This window comes from Antechinus flavipes, chromosome 2 (assembly GCF_016432865.1).
Source record: "Antechinus flavipes isolate AdamAnt ecotype Samford, QLD, Australia chromosome 2, AdamAnt_v2, whole genome shotgun sequence".
In the NCBI taxonomy this organism is placed as follows: domain Eukaryota; kingdom Metazoa; phylum Chordata; class Mammalia; order Dasyuromorphia; family Dasyuridae; genus Antechinus; species Antechinus flavipes.
Window position 1 is genome coordinate 573,792,278 of NC_067399.1, and position 27,488 is coordinate 573,819,765.

Consider the following 27,488-nt stretch of genomic DNA (forward strand, 5'->3'; position numbering starts at 1 on the left):
TTAAATCAGAAAGATCTGGATTTAAATCTCACCTTTTATACTTTTTTTAACTATCTCAATCAGAGCAAGCCCTTATCTACTCTGTCTCAGGCAAATCTCTAAGATTTATCTAATCATATTACTACATTTAAAACTCTTGATAACCTCCCTTCTTACCTTTCTAGCCTTCATAAAAATTACTCCAAGATCTGGCTACACTGGCATGTTTACTGTTCCTCACACCTGATCCTCCATCATCAAATTCTACTATGTATTCACTGTTCCCTACACTGGAATATTTTTTCTACTAACTTCTGATTGCTAGCTCTCTTTAAGACTGGACTCAAATCCTACCCTCTTGTGGGAGAACTTTCATAGTTCTTCTCTTCCCTCTCACCCATTCCTCTGAGATTACTTTCCATTTATACTGAATATATGTGTATGAACAGATTTATTTGCACATTCCCTATTAGAATGTAAACTTCTAGAGAAGAGATTCCTTGACTTCTCCTTTTTTATATCCCTGATTGAGTTCCTGACTTTGAGGGGCAGTAGATGAATATCTGATATGGAATGAAGCTTACTTCCTCCTTTTTTCTTACTACCTCATTTGAAGATGAGGAAACTGAGGCAGATCTGCTCAAGGTCTCTTCCACATCTAGTAAATGGAAGAGTTTGGATTTGAATTTAGTTCTCCAGACTTCTGATCCAATGCACTTTTCACTGCAACCTAGGGATATCCATGAGTATGGCTCTGGGAAATACAAATGAGAATGTTTGTATGAATACCATCACCCTGTGTGACAGTATTCTCTTGCCTCCATGTCTCCTTGTTCCCAGGCCTCAGAGGCATCAGAAATATGCTCAGTAGCATGAGAGCAGCTCTGTAGGCAGAAGGAATGCTATTGTTAGAATGTGAAGAGGCATATTGTTCTCTATATAATTTTCAAGATTTTTGATTCACTTCAGATTATCCAGTTCCTCTGAGACCACTGGGAACCTGGGAGTGCCTAAAAATCTACCCTGTCTGCTAAACATACTCTCTGGCCAGGAGGCTATCTTAACCAAGGGATCCTCAGTCTAGAAGTGTGGAAAACTGCATTTTCAGTCAGTCAATAAACATCTATTAAATGCCTACTATATACCAGGGGAACCCAAGTGACACAGTGGATAGAGTTCCAGGCCTAAAATCAGGAAGATTCACCTTCTGAGTTCAAATCTGGTCTCAGACACTTTTTAGTTCTGAGCAAGTCACATAACTCTGATTGCCTCAGTTTCCTCATCTATAAAATGAACTGAAGAAGGAAATGGCAAACCATTTCAGTATCTTTGCCAAGAAAGCCCCAGATAGGTTCCAGAATAAATGGACATGACTAAACAATAACACTGTGCCATACAATGTACTAAGCACCGGGGATATAAAGAAAGGCAAAAGATATTTTCTGTACAAAAGGAATTCTCAGTTCAATAGAGTACTGTTACATCTGGCAAAAACACTAGGAAATGTGTAGCCCGATTTCTGAATAATCCTGAGAATCTCTGGGATGTCTTAGATTGCAATTAATTTAATGGGGAAATTTCTAATAGGTCTGATTTCTTTAGATATTCCCTAGCATTTTTGAAGCATACATTTATTCTCTTGGATATTTTTTTCTCCAAGCAAAATATCAGAAGAACCTCTTTCATATTTTTTTTTCTTTGCCATCAATTCTTCTTCCCTCTTCTCAGGGATAGCTTCAGAACAGAGTGATACAGTCCAGCCAGGAGATGAAATATTGCAGCTCAACACCACCACAATGCAAGGACTTACTCGTTTTGAAGCCTGGAATGTTATCAAGTCTTTACCTGATGGGCCCATTACAGCTGTCATCAGGAGAAAAGGACTCCATCCTTCCCTGGCCAAGTCTTCTGAATAGTCCCAGGAGAAGGACATAGCCCAGAAGTAACAAACATCTCCCTCCCTCAAATTGTTCTCTCTCAGGACCTCTTCTCCCACAGTGCAGATGTTGGGAAAATCCAGATGCTTCACTCTGGCACTTGCTGGATATCATCAGCTTTCTGGGATATGATCCAAACAGCAGGTTGTCCAGAAAATGAAGATCCATAACTGCCTCCAGAATTTCAATATTCTCCAACAGCTCATTGTAAAACTGTGTAGACTTTGTAAAAAGAATATACATATATAGAGATCATGTTGGTGATACAATGGTATAATAAAAAATAGATGAATTTAATTCACTTCAAAAGCCTTTTTTTGCTTTTAAGATAATTTTAATTCGGCTAGGGAGAGCAATGGGAAATTTGGTGTGGGAAGGAGATTATGAGGGTTGTATAAGTTTGGAAGACAACACTGATACCAATGGAGAGGATTTCTTAAGCAAATCAGGGCATGTTTGTGATGAGAGTATGTAAGAAGAGGAAATGAGGATTGCTTGATGGCAGGTTTTTGTATATGGTTTAAGACTTTATACACTTGAAAGGAATCACCGGGGAAAAGGGGGAAGAAGGGGCTAATATGTCCAAGTGAAATGTATGTGTGTGTGTGCATGTGCTAAAAGTAATGTTATATTTCTATTTTATTCAGTGATCTCAAAGTACTTTATCTCAGTTTCTGTATTTGTCTCTCCTAGAGGGCTAGTTTCCTATTCCAATCCTGGCAACTGATTGGGTAATTAGGTGGCAGTGGATAGATTGCTAAATTCAGAGTCATGAAGGTCTGAGTTCAAATTCTACCTGAGACAATAGGTATGTGACCTGGGCAAGTCATTTAATTTCTGCCTACTTCAGTTTTCTTATCTACAAAAGAATAATAGATAATTTTATATGTAAAGTGCTATGCAATTCTTAAATTACTATATAAATGTTAGTTGCTACTACTAGTTAGCTACTAGTACCATATTACTACTATGCTGGTGACATAGGGAAGGGAAAGTGTTACACACTATGAAAATGACACTGTCCTGACAGATCCAATATTCCCCCTTATAAGCCAAGTGACCTCTGCAAAGTTAATCTTTCTGAGCCCTAGCTTCCTTATCTGAATAAACTGGATTGTTGTAGCTATTAAATGTGATAACCCTATATCTTGAAAGAACTTGAAAATAGAATTGTGGAGCTGAATTTTGAATGATCATGAATATAGGAGAGATATTTTGGGACAAGAGAAAGGCAAATGTTACAATAGGTAGAGAATGAAGCATGAAGAAAATAACACCAGTGAATTTGATTTTAGTCCTCAACAGCTTGCTTGAATATATATTTTTAAATGGTCGTAAGGATCCAGTACAGTTTCACCAAGAACTGGTCATGCCAGACAAGTCTTTTTTCCCTTTTTTGACAAGGTTACTGAATTTGGTTTTCTACAAACAAGGTTACTGAGCAATAGAAGCCCATAAATGACTTCACTAAATTGATAGACAAGGAGTTCTTGTTTCCATATCTGAAGTCATTTCTCATGTCCTCTTTGTGGATAGAAGGAAGAAATAGAACACGTAGACAGATTCAAAGCAGGGAACTAAGTTACAAGAATTCATGACTTGATGTCAGTTTGGAGAGACATCTCCAGTGAAATGCCCCAGGGATTTGTGCTTCAGGGATTTCTCCATGTTTGACTATAGTGTCAACGAAAGAAAAAAAATAGTCACAATGAACAAAAGCAGAATTTTAATGAGGCAGTTATCCATATTCTTCACCCTGGAAATGCTTAGATTAAGCAATTATCACTGTCAAGTGAAGACATGGAGAAAGGCAGAGGATCATTCAACTCTCAGCTCACTAAAACAAAAGTGAAAGACTTGAGCTATATCACAGACCCACATAGAATCCCCCAAGCTTCTCCAGTCTGTTCCCTTCAGCAAAGTTAATAATCTCTTTACATCTTGATTAGACCAACAAGTTGGGAATCAACCAATTACTTTAACCCTTCCCACATTATATACCTACTCCTCTAGATAACAGGCATGTTATCTAGTTATTTCAAGAGTCAGCAAGAACAGGATTCAAGTTCTTCCTGTGATATATACCGACTATGTAATCATGAGCAATTCCCTTAACTTCTCAGTGCTCTGAGAACTATCAATTGCTAAAAAGTAGTGGATCTTCATTGGTAAGAATATTTCCTTATCTGGAAGTTCCCCACATCAGTGAAATCACAAGTCTAATCCTTATAACTGTTCATCTAAATTTTATATCACAAACTTTCAGTTGAAAGGTTCCTCAGAGGTCATATCTAGTCCACTCCTGACTTGAACAAGACTTCAACATAACCCAAGTGGGTGTTCATCTATCTCTTGGACCCTTCAAAGAGAGTAGAGGAGCATAGCATTTCAAAAGACCTCATTTTATCCTTGGGTAGTTCTAATTGTTAATAAGTTTTGCTTTTTTGAAACTTTTATTCTTTGAGACATCTATCGAGTCTAAACCCTAATTCATGTGCTACACTTTGAAATACATGGAGAAGGCTATCATACACCATCAACCTTAATCTCTCTTTTCCATTTTAAGCATCATGAAATGGTTTAGTCAACAATTAAATTTTACATATAAGATATGTACATGAATAAGAAAACACTTTGTAATCAATTTACAAATTCAACTGAGACCACATTTAAACAGGAACATTTTATAACTATGTCTCAGACCACATAACTCTTCAGAGGTTGCACAAGTAGGCTAAGGGTTAGAGTCAAATAATGGATAATAATAGATCAGGATCAATCAATTAAACATAAGTAACTTCCTGTAGAAATTGGCAATAAACACAAAACAAGTATGTTGATAAAGTTTATAGATAACAAAATAATCTGAGACATGGGATAGAAGTTTCCTTGGAAAAACAAAAGAGAATAAAATTACGAAGTCACTGAAAAGTAAAATTCAGCACAGAACAAGGAAAAAAAATTCTTTATAATTAAAGCTACTCAGAAGTAGAATGTATTTCCTCTGAAAGTAATAAATTCTCTAACTTTAATGTGGTTCCAAAAGAGAATGATTGAGCATTAGTTGCTAATAGAATTCATACTCTAAATCTAAGGGGGGATTGTACTAGATATTTGAAGTCCCTTCCAACTTTAAGATCTTATATTAATGTTCACAAACTGGAGGTCTGGACAAAAAAAAAAAAAGACAAAATAAAATATTCATGCTAGAGAATATCGAGGTTGTAAAGTACTTACAAATACATTCTCATTGTATCTTTAAGTTAAAACAGGTGTTATTATTCCTATTTTTACAAATGAGAAATGGACTCTCAGAGAGGTAGAGAAGCTGTAGCCTCAGAGATGACTAGATTCAGTGCTTTTTCAAAAACATCATAGAAGCTTCTTAAAGTTCAAAAAAGACAAATACAGGGTAATTATAAATGGGGAAAAGAACCAACTACTAAAACACAAGGAGGAAAAGACTAGCTATATAAGCATTACACAAAAATCTAACAAATCAAACAGCAAGATCCCAATAAATCTGAAAATCAGGTAGATTTTACCTTTGGTAGCCCTTGCATAACCAAATAGGGTCTGTCTTACTGCATAGTGCCTTCTATTCCCAAATCACTTTTCTATCTTAATTAAATTTCTATTTCCTCAGTGCATAAAAAAATAATCTGATCAATGTAATTATCACTGAAGTATGAAATTCTATTAGAGTTAATCCTTAGAATTGTTCATTTAGAACTGGAAGAAGTCTTAAATATCATCCAGGCTGAATTCCCTTATTTTTATAGACGAGGAAATTGAGGCCCAGAAGGATCAAATGATACAAAATATCACAGATAGTAAATAGCAAAACCAGAGTTTGAAACCATGTTTTCTCATTCAAAATTCAAAACTACTTCCATATTAACTGTGTAGGAATCACCCATAAATAAATGCCAATAAAGCCAAAGACAAGATATCTTATTCGTTAAAAGACTTTACAAATCTGCTTCCTTTTCTTTTGCTTTCCATTTTCCTTTTTTTTTTTTTTTTTTTTTTTTTTTTTTTTTGGTGAAGGACATGGAGAAGGTGGAAGAGAAAAGGAAATATGTTAGTAGCTGGTGTCAAGGAAAGAAATCTTTGTTGGATAGCTTCATTTTCTTCTTCTGGTTTTGTTTGTTTGTTGGCTTGTTTGTTTGCTTGTTGATTTTTAGAACACAAACCCCAATCAGAGTTCTGCTATTTACCAAGTCACTTGTGTCCCAATAATTCCAGTTTCTGAATGAGTTAAATGGGATGTTTTTCCATGGAGAAGAGTGTCATTCTTGAAGTTTGTTCACTACTTTTTGAAGATTATTGTAAAACTCAGCCATACTGTGAGGGAAAAAGGAGTTCACCACATTCTGGGGAAGGTAGCCACTGAGATCAGTCTGAAAGAAACTGACAACGTGGGTCTTGTTTGGCTCCCTGTGAAATCAAAAAATGTCTTATGTCATTATCCTATAGATACATATGCAAGAGCAAGAGCAATATAGAATATATTATAGGATTATAACATATTGCTTTAGAACTGTGCTGAAAAGGTCATCTACTCAAAAGATATGACATCTTGGACATGTTATACTATCTTTTCTTAAATACTTATCTCACAAGGCACCTCATTATGTTTTTGGTTAGTTCAGATTCTTAGGAAATCCTTTCAAATTGTAAGTTGAAATTTTAGTTTTTACTCATTGATCCTCACCTAATCTCTGGAGCTAAACAATAAAACTAATCCCTTTATCCTATGAAAACAATTTTAAAATATTAAACGAAATCTATGATGTCTACCTACTTGCTTCCCCTGATTCTTTGTAACTTGCTTTTCTTCTTTTACCTAATTCTTCAACCCCAATTTGCTATTCCTAGAAGCAGCAGTAATCATAAATCAAGTTAAATTCTTCAGCTCCAGAAAATGGATTAAAACTTAGATATTTCAGAAAGCAGGGACTTTTTTAACACATTAATTATTTATGTAATTTCTTTTATAAACATTTACATTTAAGTTAAAAAAAATCAAACATATTCCATATATAAAATTTAAGTTTTGTTCATGCTATCCAAAATAGGCATGTAGGAAATAGTTTGGCAGAATAATCCTAATGCAGACATGGCAGGTCTTGTTTTTTCCAACAAAACTCTTTATTGGAGACATATTATTCATCCTACATTTATTACTATGCCAGGGGTCAATGTGTAAGCATGTTGTAATTGGAAAACTTGAATGATACCTTCCCTGTCGTCCCCTTTACTCCCTTGTTCTTTACCATTTGGACTCCTGCTCTTCTAGATGGTAAAGTAGGTGTGTTTTCACACCAATCCACAGAGTAGAAGGGGACCTCTTCTTATTAACCAAGTATAGAGCTTTAATTTGATTTGTGAGTAGCAAAGGTTCTACCCCTTAAAGAATCTAGGGGAATTGAATAGGTGAATGTTCTAATAGGACTCATATAGAAGATAAATGGGCAAGAGTGTGAGCACGCTGGAATAGGGTTCTACCGAGTTGTATTTTCAACTATGAACACTTTGTTGCTAAGAAAGCATAGCCCCCAGTGGTGACACACATGTTTTTTTCATACCTTGTTTCTTTTGTTTGGAATATATCACCTTTGCCTCTTGTAGGCTTTACCTCAAAGACCTAAGCCAGGGATTTTCTTTTTTTTTAATTGTAGTAACTTTATTTATTTTTAATACACAATACTTTATGAATCTTGTTGAGAAAAATCAGAGAAAAAGGAAACAACCAAGGGATTTTCTTCTTTAACATGTCTTTCTTACTCTCCCTACATAGTACTCTCTCCCTTCTTAAATTATTTTTTGAGGGAAAGAATTATAAATGTGTTTATGTGCCTAACTTTAGTATATTTGATAAATGTTTACTGACTTTAATCGAAGAGGTAGACAGTATAAGTAGTCAACATATTTTAGAGGTTTATAAATTTAAATAAGTCAAATTAAAAAACCACTGAAGACAAAGTCAAATAAAAATCATTGCACAACTTAATATACTGAATAATACTGATTTCTCTAAAACCAGCTCATTGAAAATACGATTGGAAACAGCTTAATTGTCCCATGAGAATCATATTTAATATTTCATTATACCTCAGAATGATCTCTTTCAAGTACAGAAATCAAAATCAATAGTCTTTGGGAACAGCTTCAGTTACTAAAGAGATAGGAGATCTCAGAGATTAGGTAATTTGACCAAGATCACACAGCAGATAACAAATAAGAATCAGAGGTAGTAGAAGCTTTTTGGGTTTTAATGTAATTCATCCTTTTTCTCCATCAAGATCATAAGACTGATTTTTCTCTCCCACTCCCATCCTCCCTACAAGCAGGGATCATGTATCCTTAGTACGTGGCCATGTGCTCTACATACTCTAAGTGATAAATGTTTGATGATAATGGGGTTGGACACTACAAGTAGTCTTTCACTCTTGGGTAGTAACTTTACAGCAGTGGAGCAGATATCCAGTTTACTTACATTGTGAGTAAGCACGCAATATAATGGATCAATATGTCAAGTTTGATATCTTATTAAACTTCTTTAGTTTAATATCTAGTGAACAATCAAAAATACTTTATTTACAAAAAAGTCATGAAGGATATGTTTCATTACATGACTCTTGGTGGTATCAAAGAATGCCCCAAATGAGATTTTGGTAAATGGAACAGATGCAGATTCTAGTGCATGGCACTGTTAGTAAATATTTCAGGGTAGGGGGAGAGGAACAAGAAAGAAATTAAAATCAGAGTCTTATCGAAGTCCATCTGGCCTTTTAAGGCCTCACTTTCTCTACTGGCAAAATGAAAATGACACAGTGGTAGAACTTGAAGCAAGGAGACTTGGTTCTGATTCTGACATCACTCCTATGGGAATCTGGAGTTGTCATTCCATCTCACTTTCCTTTTCTATAAAATCTATTAAATACTACTTACAGTTACTATAGGGCTTTGGAAAATTTCTTTGTAAATCTTAATAGACTATAAAAATGAAATATCCTTATGGATAATGATACATAAAAATATTCTAAAGTCTTTAAAGCAAGATAACATGAATAAAGAAAGTTAAATGAACTTATTAATTGAATGCCTATATCTAGAAATAGTTGTCTTCCTCTTGTAGCTCCCCAAACTCTCTAGCTCCTAAGAATAAAAACCATGAAAGGCATAAAATCCCAGCCAACACATCTTGTCAATATAAAGAAAAGCACTAAATGGGTTTGAAACCAGTAGCCCTGAGCCCAAGTCAATGATCTTGAGATTAGGAAAACACAGAATTATTCCTATCTTGAGCATTGTTCAGTTGTTTTTCAGTCATGTTTGACTCTTTGTGACCTAGCTGGGGTTTAAGCAACTAGAGTGATTTGCTATTTCCTTCTATAATTCATTTTATAGATAAGAAAACTTAGTCACACAAAGTAATAAGTGTCTAAGACTGGATTTGAACTTATGAAGATGTTTTTCTTACTCTAGGCCTAGCACTCTGAGCACTATAGTGTCACCTAGCTGAGCAGCAAAACTTCAAAGATCATTGAGTACAAACACTTTCCCCCTTTATTTCAGCACTAAGGAAACAGAGATGATACCCCAAGAATATCCCACCTTGTTAGTGGCAGATCTAGGATTAGAATCCAGTTCTCTCTTCTCATCTAGTACTCTTTCCATCACATTATGGGCTGTGGAAGCTATGATATCTTTAAAGTTTGTAACTTTAACAGTATATTTTTAAAACTACTTTTATTTTTTAAAAATTTCTACAGTATTTTATATTTCCAATTTATATGTAAAGATAGTTTTTATTATTTATTTATGTAAGATTTTGAGTTTCAAATGTTCTTTTTTCCTCTCTCCTTCCCTTTCTTTTCCCCTTCCAAGATTGGAAGCAACCTCATATAGGTTATACATGTACAATCATTTAAAACTACTTTTAAATGTTGCTTCTAAAAATATAGTTATGCTGAATGAGTTATTTTTTTTATATACACATGCAACACATTATTGTTGAGTAGAAATGATACTGATTGAGCATCAGAAGATGTGGATTTGAAACCAGGCCTTTTTCTTAAATTCTCAGGGCTTCTTTATTTTAAAATGGGAAGGACTTTTAAGGTCTTTCCAAATGGAAATCCTATAACCAATACCCCCTGACCAAAACTGGGGGACTAACTTACACATAGAAAAAGAAGATATAAACACTTGAGGAAAGAATGGCCCTTGACTTTGGGGTCACAAGGTTCACAGTTTCTGGGTTCACAGATTAGTTCTGTTGCTCTCTAACCATTTGATCCTGGGCAAGCCGGGATACAGATTTCCCATGCTCTTAAAAATCCTTTCCTTCTTCTCTTCTTCAAGTAAGTAAGCACTGCAGAGATCAGCTAGCAAACAATTTCCGGGTGTTACCTGGCACAGTTGTTTGGGCTGGTCCCAGCTTGAGCCATAAGGGATTCAGAATAGCAAGTGATAGGGTGCAGATACTGATTCATCTGGTGACTCAGTTCTGGAGCTAGCTCAGTTCTGTTTCTATTCAATTATGGATCTAGCCTAATTTCTGTCTTGTAAGAAAACTTTATTCAACTTTGGAAATTGTCAGAAAACTTTATTGCATTATTTAAATTGCATCACCTCTCTCTGCTCCTTAGAAACCCTTAACTGAGCTCACGAGAAACCTGGTCAGATCCAAAGACAGAGACGGAGTTTTCTCACAATTATACCTCTCAAGCAATGCATGTGTCTTATCTGAAAACTGGCCCCTCACTGAATGGGGGGGGATTATTATTGATCAATCATTGATCAATCATTATTTCTGTGTTCCTTTGATTGAATATAGTCACTTAGGGGGAACAGGACATTTCTTTTTTCTCAGAGAATTGTACCTGTTTGTTCTCCTCCAGACTTGGAAAGTTCCTAATCTTTCCTCAAATTAGAAATTAGATTACCTAATTTTGTAGCCTAGTTTTACTTGAGTAATTGTTTTTAATACATAACAATTTGTCCCATGCCAAATCTGAGGAAGACCACTGGTTTCGATTTGTTATGCAATTGGATGCATTGCTTAATAAATCGATATGCTCAGTAGCTCAAACCTTTGTTCCCTCAGTCATTTCATCTTTTACACACTACAACAGGCAACCTGAAATAAACTGATCAAGGTTTAGTTAAAGAGAGGTGACCTAAATTAAGTACTGAGAGACCTTCTTATTATTAGCTTTATCACTGATTAGATATATATTTTAACTTCTTTGTCTCAATTCTTTGAAAATCATGGGTGGTAGAAATACACAACAGTGGCAAATTATCAATTTGCTTTCAGTTTATACATTATTTTTCATACCATTGAAATCACAGATCCTGTCCAAAATTACCAACCTTATAGGACTGTTGCAAGTCCTTTCTTGTTGCAAAGAAAGCACTATGTAAACCTTAAAGCACTATATAAATGGAAACTATTTATTTATTTATTTTGAGTAATATAACCCAAATTTCCAAAGTGAGTCTTGACTTCATATTTTAAAAATCTCTTAATTTTGCCTATTTTAATATAAAACTACCATTCTACCTTAACTATGTGCATGTGTGCATATGTTCTTGTACACTCCCTCCCTGCAACACAAAAATTGGTGCAATGAGTTTATTCATTGTGGTGAGCTTTTCTCTTCTCAGAACGCAGCCAGGTGATAAAAGTTCAGATCTTTTATTATCTTCAATATAGCCCGGTTAGCTTAGAGGCCTATCTCTCTGCTTGGTTCCAAGAGCTCTATCCAAATGTCTTTAAATCCAAAGGTCTGGTCCTTCAGCCTCTGCCTCTGCTTTCTTCAGCCTCCAGCCAGCTCCAACTCTTCATGTCATTCCGCTGAAATCTCGACTTGTAGCGTCTTCACTCTCTGAAGAACACTTCTGCCACCAGCCAGCCAAGTGGAAAATATTCTGCCTTGCCTCGGAGAGAGGGCTTCTGGCGTAACTCTACTGAAATCTCACCGAGAGCTTCTGTCTGTTTCTTTTATCCAAGAGGGAGGAATTGTGGGATACGAGAGAGAGGGATTATGGGTTTTCTCCCATAGTGCTCTCTGGCCCAACGAGCTTCAAGGGAGGTGTGAACTCATTGAACTTAGTTCTACTTAGTACCTTGTTTCAGGTTCTGCCCAAAACATCTTCTTGTAAGATTAGATCAACTCTAATTACTTAGCAGTTAGTAAGGATTCCAACATCTCCCCCTTTCTTTTGTTTTAAAACATAGGGGGTTTCTGAGGGGGTACACATAAATCCATCAATATGGGCCAGAACTTTGTAACAGATATACATGGTATACATAAATCCATCAATATGGGAGGCATTATACATAATTTACAAAAGCATACAGCAATATAACACAGGCTAGTGGTAATGTAACAAATAACATGAATCAACATGAAAATTTAACTACTGCAAAAAGTCTCATCAACAATCTTTCATCTCAAGAAATCCAATGATTCTTGCAATTGCTTAAAATACATAAGCACATAGTAATATAACACAGGCTAGTAGTAATGTAACAACATAAATCGACCTGAAAATTTACAAATGTCCATAAGTCCTAGAAATAGTCCATAAGGAATCCATTGTTCATTAGTTCATGCGCCAGGAATCTAATAATTCCTGTAAGCTCTGAAGTACTGCAAAAAGTCTCATCAACAATTTTTCATCTCAGGGAATCCAGTGATTCTTGCTGGTTTTTCAGGAACTGAAAGCTGAAGATTTTAAAGTTCTTTTGACAGTCTCATTGTTAGCCATCTGATTCCTTTTCCACCTGTGGAAATATAAGCAGATCCTCTTCCCCAAGCAGTTAACCTATCTAATTCTCTTCTGTTTACCACTTTTGGGATTTCTCCTCATCATCTGGTAATTACATTGGAGCTGTTTGCATTGGATATTGTCTTGTTGTCTTAAAAGGGTTGTATTCTCCCCAACTGTAATCCTGATTGCTTTTCTGTTGGTTGATGACATCAGAGTTCTGAATTTCTAAAGTCTCTCTGGGTGTAACCTCGGCTGCTATCATGCCCCACCTGTCCTTTGATTGATACTTTGGAGCTGGGCCTTGCCTCTCATTCTTCTGGGTCAATATACATTTAGAAGCCCAGTGAAAGCCTTGGTTACATTTTGGACATGGGGTTTTGGGTTTTCTCTCACCCTGTCTTCTCACTTTATCTCCATTTCTACATTGGGCTCTTAGATGTCCAATTTTTCCGCACTGGAAACATCGACGAGTTTCTCTATAATTCCTTTGCCAAGAAGGACCTTGTCTTTCCATGTTCATCATAGTCTGGGTATAATAAGCATTTGTGCCCACTGTGGCACAGCGTCTAATGATTTCTTCTAAAGGAGCATTTTTGTCTAGCCCCCATATAATTCTCTTGCAAATCTCATTGGCATTTTCCTTAGCCAAATGTCTAGTCATTATTTCTATTGCTGCATTGTCTCCAATGGTTCTTATTACAGCTGTTTGTAAACGTCCCACAAAATCTGCAAAAGGTTCATTGGGACCTTGCTCTATTTTTGTGAAAGCATTATTTCCATCTTTCTGTCCAGGGAGAGAATTCCAAGCTTTTATTGCAGCCTTAGAAATTTGCTCATATACTGTTATGGGATAATAAATCTGTTCTGAGCTCTCTGCATACTGACCTTCACCAGCTAGTTGGTCAAAAGCAACTTGTACAATAGCTCCTGTTTGCCTATTGTGTTGGGCTTGAATCCTACATAATTCATGAAACTCCGAAAGCCACAATAAATTTTGTCCCGGTTCTAGACAAGTTTTCGTTATGGATTTCCAGTCATTCGGGGTTAGGATTTCATTAGACAAATTATCCAGTAACATCTTCACATAAGATGATGTAGCCCCATAAAGAGTGCAACTCTTTTTCAAATCTTTAATTTTTTCCAAATTAAAAGGAGTGTATTTTCTCTCTTTTTGACATGAGGAGTTGAGCTCTTCAATCACAGGATATGCATTTATAAAATCAGATATATCTTCTCCTTCATTTTTTGCCTTAATTAATGCTTTTTCTAATCTTGTTAAATTCTGCTTTACAGGAGAAGCTGACTGTGTTTCTGTCTCTCTCCCTCCCCCTTGTTCCACCCATGAAGGGTTAATTGTGGGGGGAGGGTCATGAGATGTGGAATCACCTAATTCCTCCTGCTGTGAAGTATCATACTCAGAATTGTAATTAACTCCATTCTCATCTGATTCGTCCTCCTTTTCACCTAGTAAAGTTGGCAATTTTTCCTCCTGTACTTTCCTTTTCATCATTCTATCACTTAAATAACTTCTTATAGCCAATTGTATTACATTATATGTATTAATTATTGAGTTAGGCCCATTTTTATCATAGAATTGACAAAGATCCTCTCCAACCAATTTCCATTCATTTAGATCTAATTCCTTATCAAGAGAGAAACAAGGACATATGTCCTTTACAGTTTGTAAAAGTTCAGTGATTTGCTGTAAACTTATAATTAAACCTTGGCTTTCCATAATTTTGACAATGCTCTCTAAACATTTTCCTTGAACAGAAACAGACTGTTTTCTAAATATCTGTCCCATCTTAGATGAAATTCTACTTTAACTCTTCTAACAAAATTTCTTTGTTGCACTCACCCTAATTTCTGGGTTGAAGTTTTTTCCACTGGATCAGGATCAGAGGCTTTTCCACTTGAATCAGGATCGGAGCTTTTCCACTGAAATCCACTGAGGGGTCTGTTTGTCCCACGTTCAGGGCGCCAAAGTGTGGTGATCTTTTCTTCTCAAAAAGCAGCCAGGTGATAAAAGTTCAGATCTTTTATTATCTTCAATATAGCCCGGTTAGCTTAGAGGCCTATCTCTCTGCTTGGTTCCAAGAGCTCTATCCAAATGTCTTTAAATCCAAAGGTCTGGTCCTTCAGCCTCTGCCTCTGCTTTCTTCAGCCTCCAGCCAGCTCCAACTCTTCATGTCATTCCGCTGAAATCTCGACTTGTAGCGTCTTCACTCTCTGAAGAACACTTCTGCCACCAGCCAGCCAAGTGGAAAATATTCTGCCTTGCCTCGGAGAGAGGGCTTCTGGCGTAACTCTACTGAAATCTCACCGAGAGCTTCTGTCTGTTTCTTTTATCCAAGAGGGAGGAATTGTGGGATACGAGAGAGAGGGATTATGGGTTTTCTCCCATAGTGCTCTCTGGCCCAACGAGCTTCAAGGGAGGTGTGAACTCATTGAACTTAGTTCTACTTAGTACCTTGTTTCAGGTTCTGCCCAAAACATCTTCTTGTAAGATTAGATCAACTCTAATTACTTAGCAGTTAGTAAGGATTCCAACATTCATAAAAGACAACAAATTTTTTTCTTACCCTGGAACAGGTTCACAAAAGCAACCACATGGATGATTAAACCCTCTCACATAACCTGATTGTGGAGGACAAGGTGGATAGTCTACGTAGGTAGCTAGAAAACAAAATGCAGAGGAACAGTCACTGACCTTGATTTAGTGTGAAGAGTATTCAGAAAATTTAATTGTATGACATGCCACAAGGAGGGGTCAAGGAAAGCAGGGACAAAGGAAGCTGCCTAGGACTAATATGTAGGAAATGTGAACAGTATGCCATGGAAAGGGAATTTCAGGATACAGATATGAGAAGAAATGAAAATGAGGATATCAAGAACTTGTAACCGTTCTCAGATTAAATTCCTATGTGTCCAGAAATATAGATTCTGAGAGCTAGAAGAACTCTTAGAGATCATCTATATAAAGGAGAAAATATAACCAAAAGGGAAGTTGAGAATTCCCCCTGTCCAACCCTGATCTTACAGCTGAGGAAACTTGAACACAGAACTTGGAAGTGACTTGTTCAAAGTCACCAAGGTAGTAATGATGCAGAACTGGGGCTTCTGATCCTGTGCTCTTGCTATCATCCAAAAGAGTTCAAGATAAGAACTCTGAAATATCTTTATTTGATAATAATCTCTCATCATTCCATCTCTCCCTATACTTAAAGCCTCTTGGACTTATTCTTTACCTTCTTCATGACCTTCAATACAGGCCATCAAACCCACTATTTTTGTTAGAATTTCCTCCCCAGTTTTGATATTCTAGTGATCCATGTAATTCTATGCTATACTCCCTACCAGCTAGTCAATTGGCAATTATTTAGGGTTGGGGATTCAAAGAAAGACAATGTTGTTTTGCAGTAGGACGATGTCTTATGTATTTGGGCCTGCAGGTCATAGCATTGTGGTTGTTCAGTTTTTAGTCATATCTGACAATTTTGTGACCCTATATTGGGTTTTCTTGGCAAAAATACAGGAATGATTTACCATTTCTTTCTCCAGCACATTATGGCAAACATGTTAAGTGACTTGCCTACAGTTTTACAGCTAGTTAGTGTCTGAGATCAAATTTGAACTCAGGTCTTCTTGACTCCAGTCCCAGGAACCATCTAACTTCTTGGTAAAGATTAAGCATTTAATCATCACTCCTCAATTAATTTACTAATTTATCTTAATTCTGGTGCCTTCTATCTGTTATTACCTGTTTATCCTGAATATACATTATATATACTAGTGTTGAATCCTCCATTATCTTGGAAACTTCTTGAGGCAAGAGACTATCTTTTGCCTCTTTTTGCATATCTATAGCTTAGCACAATTCCTGATATGTAGTAGGTAATTAGTAAATATTTGTTTATAGATTAATGTCATTAAAATAGCTTTGGTTCTGATTGCCTCTGAAGCAAAACATTATCATTTCTATTTGACCCTGAAGGGCTTTCATTATCTGGCTCTGACCCATCTTAACAAATCTGTTTTCTGTTATTTACCTTCATGTGGTAGACTTCTAGCCAATCCAATGTTCTCCTTACATAGCACTTCACTTCTTGACTTAATGCTGTCTCCTTTGTCTGAGATGTTTACCCCTCTTACCTTTACCCTTTGCAATCTCTGGCTCTTGAGAGAGCTCAAGTGAAACCTCCTAAAAAGGTCACTTTTCTGATTCTCTCAGTTGCCAGTGCTTCCTATTTTATCCCTCTGCATCTCTTAAGTTACTTTGCATTTATTTTACAAGTATATTAACTTCTCTTTGTAAATGTTGTATCTACTCAGAAGAATGTAAGTTTTTAAGGCCCAAAATGGTTTCATTTTTGAAAGCACCTAACATACTATCTGAAGCATAGTAGTTATTTATTAATGCTTGTGGAATTGAATTGATCCAGCACAATGTCCTCTGCAAATATATACACATCTGGGGAACTTTAGAATCTTGAAGGAAGACTTCTCTCCTTTTAACTTCCCCTTGAAGATCCTCCACGACCAGAAAAACATTCTTGTATCTCTCAGTTTAATGATTCCTTCAATACTAATAACCAAAGTTTCCAACAAAGCGATTTTCATCATTACAATCTTACTAGTGCAGGAGGCTCTTTTCGCAGTCTCTAAAGTAACATTTTATGTTATTGAATCAAATGCTTGTTGTTATTTTTAAAAAACAAAACAGTGGGGTTTTTTGTTTTTGTTTTACAAATGTACACCATGAGCACTACAATACAAGATGATCAAATGTCCCATGAAATGATATTTCTTTTATCTTTAGATCCTTGATAAAAGCAACTCATATCAGAGATGAGAACAACTTACAGTTTACTTAGTCCAAGGCATCTCTGAAAAAGAACCTTTCCTTGTAACATATCCACTAACTATGTGTTCAAGACAACCTGTGAGGGGGAACCCTTGCTTGGGCTGGGGGAAAAAGGTTTTTGGGGAGCTGAATGGGCTTTAAAAGGAGAACCTTCCACTGAACTACAATTTTCTCTTGTTTTATAGATCACTGGATCATATATTTAAAGCTAGAAAAGAGCTAAGAGATGATTTAGAACTATCCTTTCATTATAAAGATGAAAAAATTGAAACTTAGAGATATTAAGACATTTCACTAAGTTCAAATGAGTAGTAAGCCTCAGAGGTCAGATTTCAACCTATGGATTCTGACTACAGAGCCCATGTTTTTTCTACTTTGACATCATTTATAGTGAGAATCTCAATATTTATATGATTCAGTTTCCTCCAGTAATATGTTACCTGGGACACTGGATGAAATTTTGAAAAACAAACAGCTAATTTAATGTTTAGAAATTGTTTTAAAATTGTGAGTCTTAGCACTTCCCCATGCATCTTCTATTATTTTACTATACTTTTGCTTTTACTTCACTGTAGAATTGAAAGAGGATAAAGCAGAATCAAGATCCTTTATTTGTTTTATGGGTTTAGTTGGTCAAAAAACTCATCAGTTGGTGATCAATCTATAAGTGAGTGAACCTCTTTATGCTTAGGCTGGTCTTAAGAAAGTTTTCTTTTTTTTTAACAATTGATATCTCTGGTTTGTATTTTCCAATGTATTTTTCTTTTTTCTCTTAGATTAGAAATCTAAGGTCTAGAGAGGAGATCTCCTCCTAGAGAGGAATGTCTTAGAGAATAAAAGAAAAGAAAAAAAGATAAGCAAAATTAGCTAACATATTAAAAATTCTGAAATCACATACAACATTCTATACTTATAGTTCTCCAGTTCTGCAAAGAAGTAGAAAGTATGAAGATGCTTTTTTAGAAGGCTTTTTTAGCATAATGGAAAGTACCATAACTTATGTTCTTCCAGCATAATCTTCAATAATTCACATCATTTTCAATGGATGAACAGGTCCCAGAACATGAATTTGTGGAGGACTGGATAAGTACACAACTCAAATATAAGAAATTAGAATTTAAAGACATGATAGGATCATAAAACTAAAAGAAACATTAACAATGTCACCTAAAAGTAGTAGGTGGAATGATAATTAGAACACAAGGATTGAAGTCAGAAAGACCTGAATTGAAACTTGGCTTCAGACACCTAATTGTGTGAACCCAGGAGAGTAAATTAAATTATATGTGCCTCACTTTTCTCAACTGTGAAATGGGGCTAACAATAGTACCTATTTTACAGGATTAATGTGAGGAGCAAATGAGATAATATTTGAAAAGTTCTTAGCATACTTAATAAATGCTTGTTCCCTTCTTCCTCCTCTCAGTTCTCATTTTAAAGATGAGAGAATTGAGGACAAAAGAGATGAAATACCTTGCCCCAAATTACATAAGTAGTAAACAATAAAACTAGGATCCCAGATCCATCACTGTCTAAACCAAATCACCTTCAAAATAAAGAGCTTTTTAGATAGTGTAGAAATAATTTCCAGCTAGGGCCTTCAAAATAAACACTTAATTCAGAAAAGCAAAATTCCCAGGGTCTCCTCATGGGCCTCATGAACTACATTAAGAAATAGCAGAAGGGTAGAATAAGCTCCATTTAACCCTGAGATACTGCAATTCTGCAGCTGATATAATTCTGACTGGATGACAACAAGCCCAATGTAAAGTTTTCATATTCTCTGGCATCAACCGCCCATTCCACCTATGTTGTTTAATGTGTCTCTGGTATTATGGTTCTAGTGGCCATAGAGTAGAAGCAGAAATGAAGTGAGGATACAGACAATACAGAAGCAAAGTTTTACAAGCAGAAAATATAATCAGCAAGAAAGTTCAATAGGCAAAAAAAGATATGAGGTATTGTATCCTTGTTAGATATTTATGTTACATCATTTTATGCTACTCATTATTACAGGCTTATGCTACTCAATATTTGTCTTAGTCTCTAATAAATTCTAGGATCAGGATTATTCAAAATGAGTTTTGGCCTCATGGAAAACATCAGCTCTATTAGCTTTCTAAACTTAAAGAAGTGACTATAAATGAAACTATGAACTAAAAATAAAAGTAAATTCCTAAATCAAAAATTATGTGCTCTGATTTCTCTCATTGGAATCCTCTCTCTCTGCATCCAGAAAAGGGGTCCCTAGAAAATGATCTAAGTCAAAATATGGATGAGGAAGGCCCCAAAGAGTTCATTCTCTTTTGTAAATTAAAATAACAATAAGGAATATCATCTGCTTAGAGAGAGGTGGGATAGGAAGAAATGAAGTAAAACTGAAAGAAGAAAAGAAAAGGTTGGAACTAGTTGGTGTAGAGGAGATAGGAAATGGAAGTTTCTCCCCTCCTCCCAACTCCACAAAGACAACTATGCAATGGTGAGAGCCCAAACAACAAAACACACACACTGAAATGAAAATAAAACACACAAAACTACAGCTCACCATTAGAAGTTATAGTCCCATCATCATATTTCTTGACTAGTACCAGGTCTACGAAGTCTCTAGGAGAAATAAGTTTCATGGCAGCTGATGGTGTGATTGTTCTGGTAATGAAGAGATCCTGTCAAATTTATGAAAAAAAAAATGTATTTGTATATTACCTTTTCAATAATAAAATCTCCTTGATTCTTCTTCTTCTTCTTTTTTTTTTTTAAACATAGTTACATCCCAACATAGCTCTTAAGTTATAGTTGGGAGCTGGAAGAAATCTTAGATATCATCTAGTCAAGAAATGTCAAACATGAAGCCCATGGGCCAAATACAGCCCACAACAGTACTGAGTGCAGCTCAAACCAGATTAAAATGTAATTTGGAAATATTTAACAAAATAAATAAAAATATAATAAACCATAGGTTAAATTTACATTTTATAATTAAATCAACATATGGTGTGCAGAGATCTTTTATGCATAGTTTTGGGGCCCCCATTTCTATTTGAATTTGATTCCATTGATCTACACTAACCTCTTCATTTTATAAATGAAAAAAAATCAGACCCAGAAAAATTGAAGTTAAATGATTAGACTACAGTCACAAAAATACTCAGCAATAGAAACAGTATTCTAATTCAAGTCCTGGGATTTCAATGCCATTGTTCTTTCTACTTTATCATGGGAAAAAAAAAGTAGCATAAGGTTAGTGTTATACTTTAGGAAAAATAGAAATGAAACAACAACAAAAAGAGACATTTCTTTAAAAAGAGACTACCAAAGAAGAAATTAACAGGGAGTAGCACCAATGTCACTGGTGGGAACTTGGGGAATAACTGAAAGCAATGGCTGCTGAGAGCCACATCTCAAGTTTCCCTATATGTGACTGAGGCTCTACAGTCTCTGGGGAAAGATTATTCTTTGGTGGGTATCTTTTTTTTCCTGTGAGTTCTTTTTGCTTTTTTTCAACCAGAAAAAATATTTTGTATTTTATTTCTTATTGGGGAAAGGGGGAAAGAGAATAAGTAATAATTAAAAGAAGCCTAGAAAGGGGAAAAAATGAAACAAAATGAGGACAGCCTGCAAATAACAGTAAACTTTCACATCTATAAAGAAAACATGCTTTCTAAACATCATGCATGTTACATATGTATAAAATTAAATTTAAAATCTGTATGGTAAAATTGAAAATATAAAGAAAAAATACTTTTCCTTAAAGCTCTTTCCAGGCTTCAAGAAAACTCACTGGAAAGGTGGATGGTGAATTGAAGACAAAAAGCCTTTCTTACAGAAAGGGATAAAAGATACGCTAGAGAAGACCCCAGCCTTCTTCAATCCTGAAACAACTGAAACTCATCCAAAGGAAAAGTGCTTTCAACAGAAAACCACTTGCTTAGTCTATTCAGTTAGATTTCCCTACAGAGATTTCTGGCAAGATCTCTATAGATTATTCAGAAAGCGTGTTCCAAGAGAAATCTGATGAAATGTTAAGACTATCTTTTCCTTATTAAAAATCCCTCTAAATGTTACCCGAAATATTTTCAGACAAATTCTTGTCTGAGGACATGGGGGACTATGCCATTTTGGACATCTGTCTTTTATAAAGGATTTGGATATGGGTTGGTAAAGGTCAAATTAAATAAAATTGATTCTGGCAGACTGATATCTAAATACAGACAACAGTATTAGTATTTTTTTCTTTGACACTTAATTTTTGTTAAAATCATCAGGCAAGGATAAGGAAGGTACAGATATCATCATATTGTTGTTATGTTCTTGTGGACAGAGTGGTGAGGTATAAATTATTTTTAATAGAAAATATAACATTTCGGGAAGATCCTGTAATCCTAAAACAATATTCTTATATGAAACCATTATTGGCTATGTTCTATGCTCTATGAGCATTAAATTTTTTTATTTCTTTTTGATGATAAAATCATATAATTTTAGAACTAAAAGGACCTTGGAAATCAAGAGAATCTGGGATTCAGGAACCCTGCGTTCTGATTTCTGCCTTGTCACAAAAGGGCAAGCCATTACATCCTTTTGGTTCTTCTAATATAATGAGGAAACATTCATATTGAAGTCAGAGAATAGAATTTAGACCCAGGCTCTGCCACAAATAACTTGTGTGACTTTCTTTTTATCTTTCTGAGTCTCAGTTTCCTCTTTCATAAAATCAAGTCAAGCTTATTCATTATAGTAAGGTAGCTCAGAAGATACAGTCAAGGACAGGAGGCAGGAAGATAAATTCAATTTCTATCTTGGTTGGAAACATGCTAACTATATGACCTTGACACAGTTTCCTCATCTGTAAAATGGGAACAATAAGAGCACTTAGCATGTAAGATTGGTATAAGGATCAAATGAGTCAATACACAAAACAGTTTGTAAACTATAACTATATAAATACTTATTGTTATTATTGTTACACTTGCATAAACAGCTTCATCTGATTTAGTTATTTCTCATATACTTAAGGAAAAAAGGCATCCTAACTTTACAAAAAAGTGAAGTAGAGAAAATTTAAGTAATCTCCCCTGAGACCTTAAGCCAGTCTATGGGGAAATCATACCAAAGGGTCACATCAATGATGGGAACTCAATCTAGGGAAAGATGTTGCCTTACATAGTAATGAAAGACATTGTAAGAAGTTCTGTTGTGTTCAAATGCCACAAAACGGTTAAAGTGACAAGGAATAAGTATGTAGTTCTGTGGATAAAGATCTGGACCTAGGGTCATTAAACTCTCTTCTTGAGTTCGAATCTGGCTTCAGGCAATTACTATTTGTGTGACCCTGAGCAAGTCATCTAACCCTATTTCCTTCAGTTCCTCATTTATAAAAATGAGTCAGATTAGAAAATAGTAAACCCCTTCAGTATCCTTGACAAGAAAATTACATGAGTTGGATAGGACTGAAATGATTAAACAACAACAACAAAAATGTCATGAGGTCAGAGTGCCTCATTTATCCTTGATGTGCCTTCCAGATGTTATCTACATAGTAGTCCACAGAATGAATGGAATTCTGAGAACCAGGATCAAGGTGCTCTTATGTTTTGTTTAAATTTATATTTTTTATTACATTTTTTATATTACATTTTCAGACATTACTTCCTGTCCATGAGAAGTCTCTTGAAACAAAGTAAAACAATTGAATAAAACTAACAATACCTGCTCTGAAACTGTGTGCAACATTTCACATGTGTAGCAACCCTCAAGTTCTCTATTTCTTAAAAAATTAGTTTTTATTAAGAGAGACTTATGTTCTTTCTCTTCCATCTCCTCAATCCCACTAAAAAAGAGAAAGTTTAAAAAAATCCTTAAAATAGCTGTTCTAAGGTCAAGCAAAACCAATTTTTTTATTGACTGTGTATAAAAATTAGTAAATCTCATTCTGCACCCTAAACCTCTGTCAGGATATAGATTGCACATTTCATTACCAGTCTGGTCATTTTTAAATATTCTGGATTTTTAAACATCCCTGATGGAAAAATTTCAGCTGAGAAGAAATTATGAAGTACAAATATGGGAATCAAAAGAAAATTAAGATTAAATAAAAGCACCAAGGAAATCTTCCAAACCACCCACATTAGTCATAGGATCAAGGAAAGGAGTGGCAATAAAGCCAGCAACCACACTAATCAAGATAGTTACTATTCTACTAGGAAATAGCAAACTAGTTACTTAATTACCTAATACTGCACCTATCTTGTTTAGGGTAGAGAGAGGAAGGTAGAGGACATAGCCAAAATACAGTATTAGATGAGTGAGGCTTGGTATTCCCATTACGATTCTCCCACCTCTTTTTCATCATGATCCTTTTAACTTAAAACCCAGAAGTCTGGACAAATCAAACAATATCAAATGTAAGCGCTATTATCTAATGTAACCCACTGATTTCACATATTAGAAATAAGAATTCAACTAGATTGGGATCCTTAGCTGGAATGTATGGATAGATTTCAGGAAGCTGGTGAAGTTAAAAAGAGAAAAAAAATGGTCATTTTTATTTTTATTTTCCTCTAAATGATAATTAGCATTTCCTCCAATGATTTAAAAGTAGCATTCTGTAAAGGGGTCTATATGGTCAAAGGAATCTAAAAAAAAAAAAAAAGTTTAAAAACTTTTGAGCTAGATGATCTTCCAGACCTTCCAGGTTTAACTATCAGGAATAATTAATACTTATGATGTCATGAGCTCATCCATCCGTGTCATGCTTTTCAAAACATTATAGGGCCATCAAGGAGTGACCAGTCATAAAATGTTAGAGCTGGAAAGAAACTTGGGGATCAACAAAACCAATCACCTTATTTTACAGATAAACCTGAGACTTGCTCAGGGTCACACAGCTAATAAATGGCAGAAACAAAGTAGGTCTTCTGACTCCTAATTGAATGTATTTCTCATACTTAGTGCTTCCTTCTAACGTATATCACTATAATATTTTATAACCAATATCAAAGAGGTAATAATTAAATTACTATGTGATTTGGAACTATGATTTCATTCCTGTAAAGAAATCCTGGTATGAAAATTCCTTTCACTGATAAAAATCATCAACTTGCCTGTAACTTGAATCTTGGAAAGATGTCTGGGGAACTAAGAGGTTAAATGATAGTCATCATATGTCAGAGACAGGACTTGAACCCAGTATTCCTGATTCCAAAGTTGGCCTTCTATCACTGAGTGCACAGGGATTGTCATGATTAATATTGTATTACAACATTTAAGATGGCTTACATCTTTGATCAATTCAAGAACATGAAAGTCTTTCACATTATCATCCCATTTTGCCCGTAGTCCATTATCTGCTGGGGCTAAGAATTTCCAAACCTCTTCAGGGATGCCATATATGATTCCTTCTCCTTTGTACCTGGGAGGAGAAGAGGAAGAAAAATCGGCACTGAGGTATTACAACTCATCTTTGGAGAAATTGTTATTTATTTATTTGATAAATATAGAGTGAACAGAGAAGCCATTATCAATGGTCTTTGTACTCCCAGAATTGTGTTCATTAATAAATGCTTCCTAATGATGCACTTAATAAATGCTTCTTGATTTAATGAATCATTGAGTGATAACTCTGAGAGGAAATCTGAGAGGAAAATCAAAAGCTTATCAGCCCACTCCCCCTTATACCTGTACATAACATATCTATGTTTCCACATTCCATTCGAGTTTATTGAAAATGAGTTGTTTCAAATTAATTTCCAGAAAAATAATCCTGATGGACTGACCTCAAAAGGTCCTTGTAATAATCCTACGGAATTTAGTAAGTGTGTAGGATTTTAGCGAGAAAGATTCAGCATCTTCTATAGTTCAAAGAAACACCTTAACTTACAGGTTCCCAGGAAACTCCGTAGAAGGCCTCCAAGAAATTGTAACTCCTTTCTGTTAACACAATTATTGAAGAGAAAAAAACACTTGATAAGGAAGTCTCAACCTGATTTAAAATGTCATTGGAATTTTCAAATTACATCACACTCTCAGATGCACAAACAAACAAACAAAAACAGTTTACAAACAAACAAAAAAACTTTACACAATTTAGAGCCTCTATTAAAATTTAAATTTTTCAAGAAGTGAAACCGTTTATTTACCATCCAAGCAAGGCTTATGCATTTTCAGGGAAACATAGTCATAACCTACCTATCTTTATATCTCCCCTGTCTAACTCAGTGTAGGTGATATGTTAACATTTGTTGAATGGGAATTTCTGTTTACGATTTCTGAGAATAAAATCCTCTTTTATATGGGAGCTCTGAATTTTCGGCTTGATTCATCTAGAGCAGTTTTGAGTTCTGAGATTCCATTGGAGGAGAGCGGATATTAGAACTCTTGGAAATTTTCAGGCATGACGGGACTAAAAGCGATTGTGTGATTGAGGAAGGTGGAGGCTGGGTGTGTGTGCTGATGAGACTCCTGGGGGAACGGAGGCATCACGGAGTAGATGGACAGAACGTCTGAGCTGAGGAGGGGAAGATCCTTTGTTTTGGGTAGAGGGAGCAAAGACTAGAACAAGTACTAAGGCTGTGAGAAGAGCGCAGAGGCCCGGAAGAGGCGGGGGAAGAAAAAAGGAGCTGGCAACAAGGGTGAGCAGAGCACAGTCCCCCAAGGAGACATAGATTTAGAGGGAGAATACACTGTGCCAGCGGGTAGGAGGAAGGAGAAAAAGCGAAGAATCTAAGTTCTCAGTTGGTACCGCCCCAAGTCCGACTGTCCGGTGCCCCGGGGCCCCATCACTCACGCCGCTCCTACACGTCTTCCATCCACTCTCATCCTTTCGATAGAGCAACATTTTCTCGGCCACTGCTCCGGCCGTCTCGGCCGCCTGAGCTGGGTCCATGGTGAGAAATGAGGGGTGCCCTACGGAGGCAGGTACACTCAGAGCTGACAGTCCTCACCACGTGGGGCGGAGTCGGCCCAGACCCCGCCCCCATCCCATAGATTGGTCCGAAAGTCCCCATTCTCGGGGACCGTCCCTCTCATTCCCGGGTTGGCCCTTCAAGGCAAGGCCTCACACGGTCTATCCAATGAGCTCTAAATTTCGTTCATTGCTTCCTGATGGCTGGTTTTTGTGGAATCCAGCTCTGCCTGGTTTTGTAAAGAAGGCGCCTGGGGCTTCCCTGGTTGGTAAAGGTCGGGAGACGCCCGTGGCGAGATAGGCGGAGCGAATCCCAGCTCCAGTGTTATGTAAAAGAGAATCAAATTCAGCTAGTCTGGGACCGGCGCCGGGCCGAACTAGGATTACTGTTGCCTACGCTTCTCCTACCTGGAAGAGAATTTTTCCCACCTTGCTACTCTCACTTGACCTCAGCAAACCAACTCTTTAGAATGAATAGGAAGAGGTCATCCTATCTTCCCAGCTCATCGGAAGTTCCAAGTGAAAAAGCATCCCAATTCTGTAAAAGATAACTTGCTTTCTGGATTTTTTTCCTTCTGAACTCCTGGAGGTCTCTGTAACCATGGGCAAGTCGCTGATTGAATTCGAATAGGAGCCTGGGATAGGATCGAATTTCAGGGGATTGGTGAACTTGGGTAGGGTAAAAAAAATTGTGCCTTCATTTTCAATAACTAAATGAACTTTTAACATTTCCTTCGGTTATTTAAATACTGAAATAGCCCAGGCAATAAAATTCAAGACCACCATAGTAATTCATAATTTAGAAATAATTTATTTGTAACTGGCCTAGATGGTCTGCATGGCCAGGATGGACCTCCAGTAGGATTCTGGCATGGTTCCGTGCCCAACTGAAGTAAGTAAAGCCTTATAAGCATTCTTGTTCACCCTTGCTGGCACCTTTGACATTAAACAGTAACTCGACTTTACAGGAAGAAAGATACAAAGGCAGATGTTTTAACATGGATAGGGATCAGGATTA

General features: G+C 36.0%; 2 protein-coding genes across 2 annotated transcripts in view; one reads left to right on the top strand and one right to left on the bottom strand.

Annotated features, from left to right (window-relative positions):
- The window catches only part of IL16 (interleukin 16), a 169,070-nt gene extending 166,853 nt beyond the window's left edge, over positions 1 to 2,217 (top strand). Inside the window, exon 19 of the mRNA XM_051981168.1 lies at positions 1,708 to 2,217. Coding sequence (XP_051837128.1) covers positions 1,708 to 1,895 — 188 coding nt within the window. The 3' untranslated portion in view covers positions 1,896 to 2,217. The remainder of the gene's footprint in view (positions 1 to 1,707) is intronic.
- A 1,408-nt stretch (positions 2,218 to 3,625) lies between these two features.
- STARD5 (StAR related lipid transfer domain containing 5) lies at positions 3,626 to 26,512 on the bottom strand. The gene is made up of 6 exons (XM_051981169.1): positions 26,354 to 26,512; positions 25,448 to 25,497; positions 24,847 to 24,979; positions 20,117 to 20,234; positions 15,290 to 15,383; positions 3,626 to 6,356 (listed from the first exon to the last, which is right to left on the bottom strand). Exons 1-6 carry the CDS (start codon positions 26,450 to 26,452, stop codon positions 6,209 to 6,211), a joined length of 642 nt encoding a protein of 213 aa, XP_051837129.1. The 5' UTR covers positions 26,453 to 26,512; the 3' UTR covers positions 3,626 to 6,208.
- Between the last annotated feature and the right edge of the window lie 976 nt (positions 26,513 to 27,488).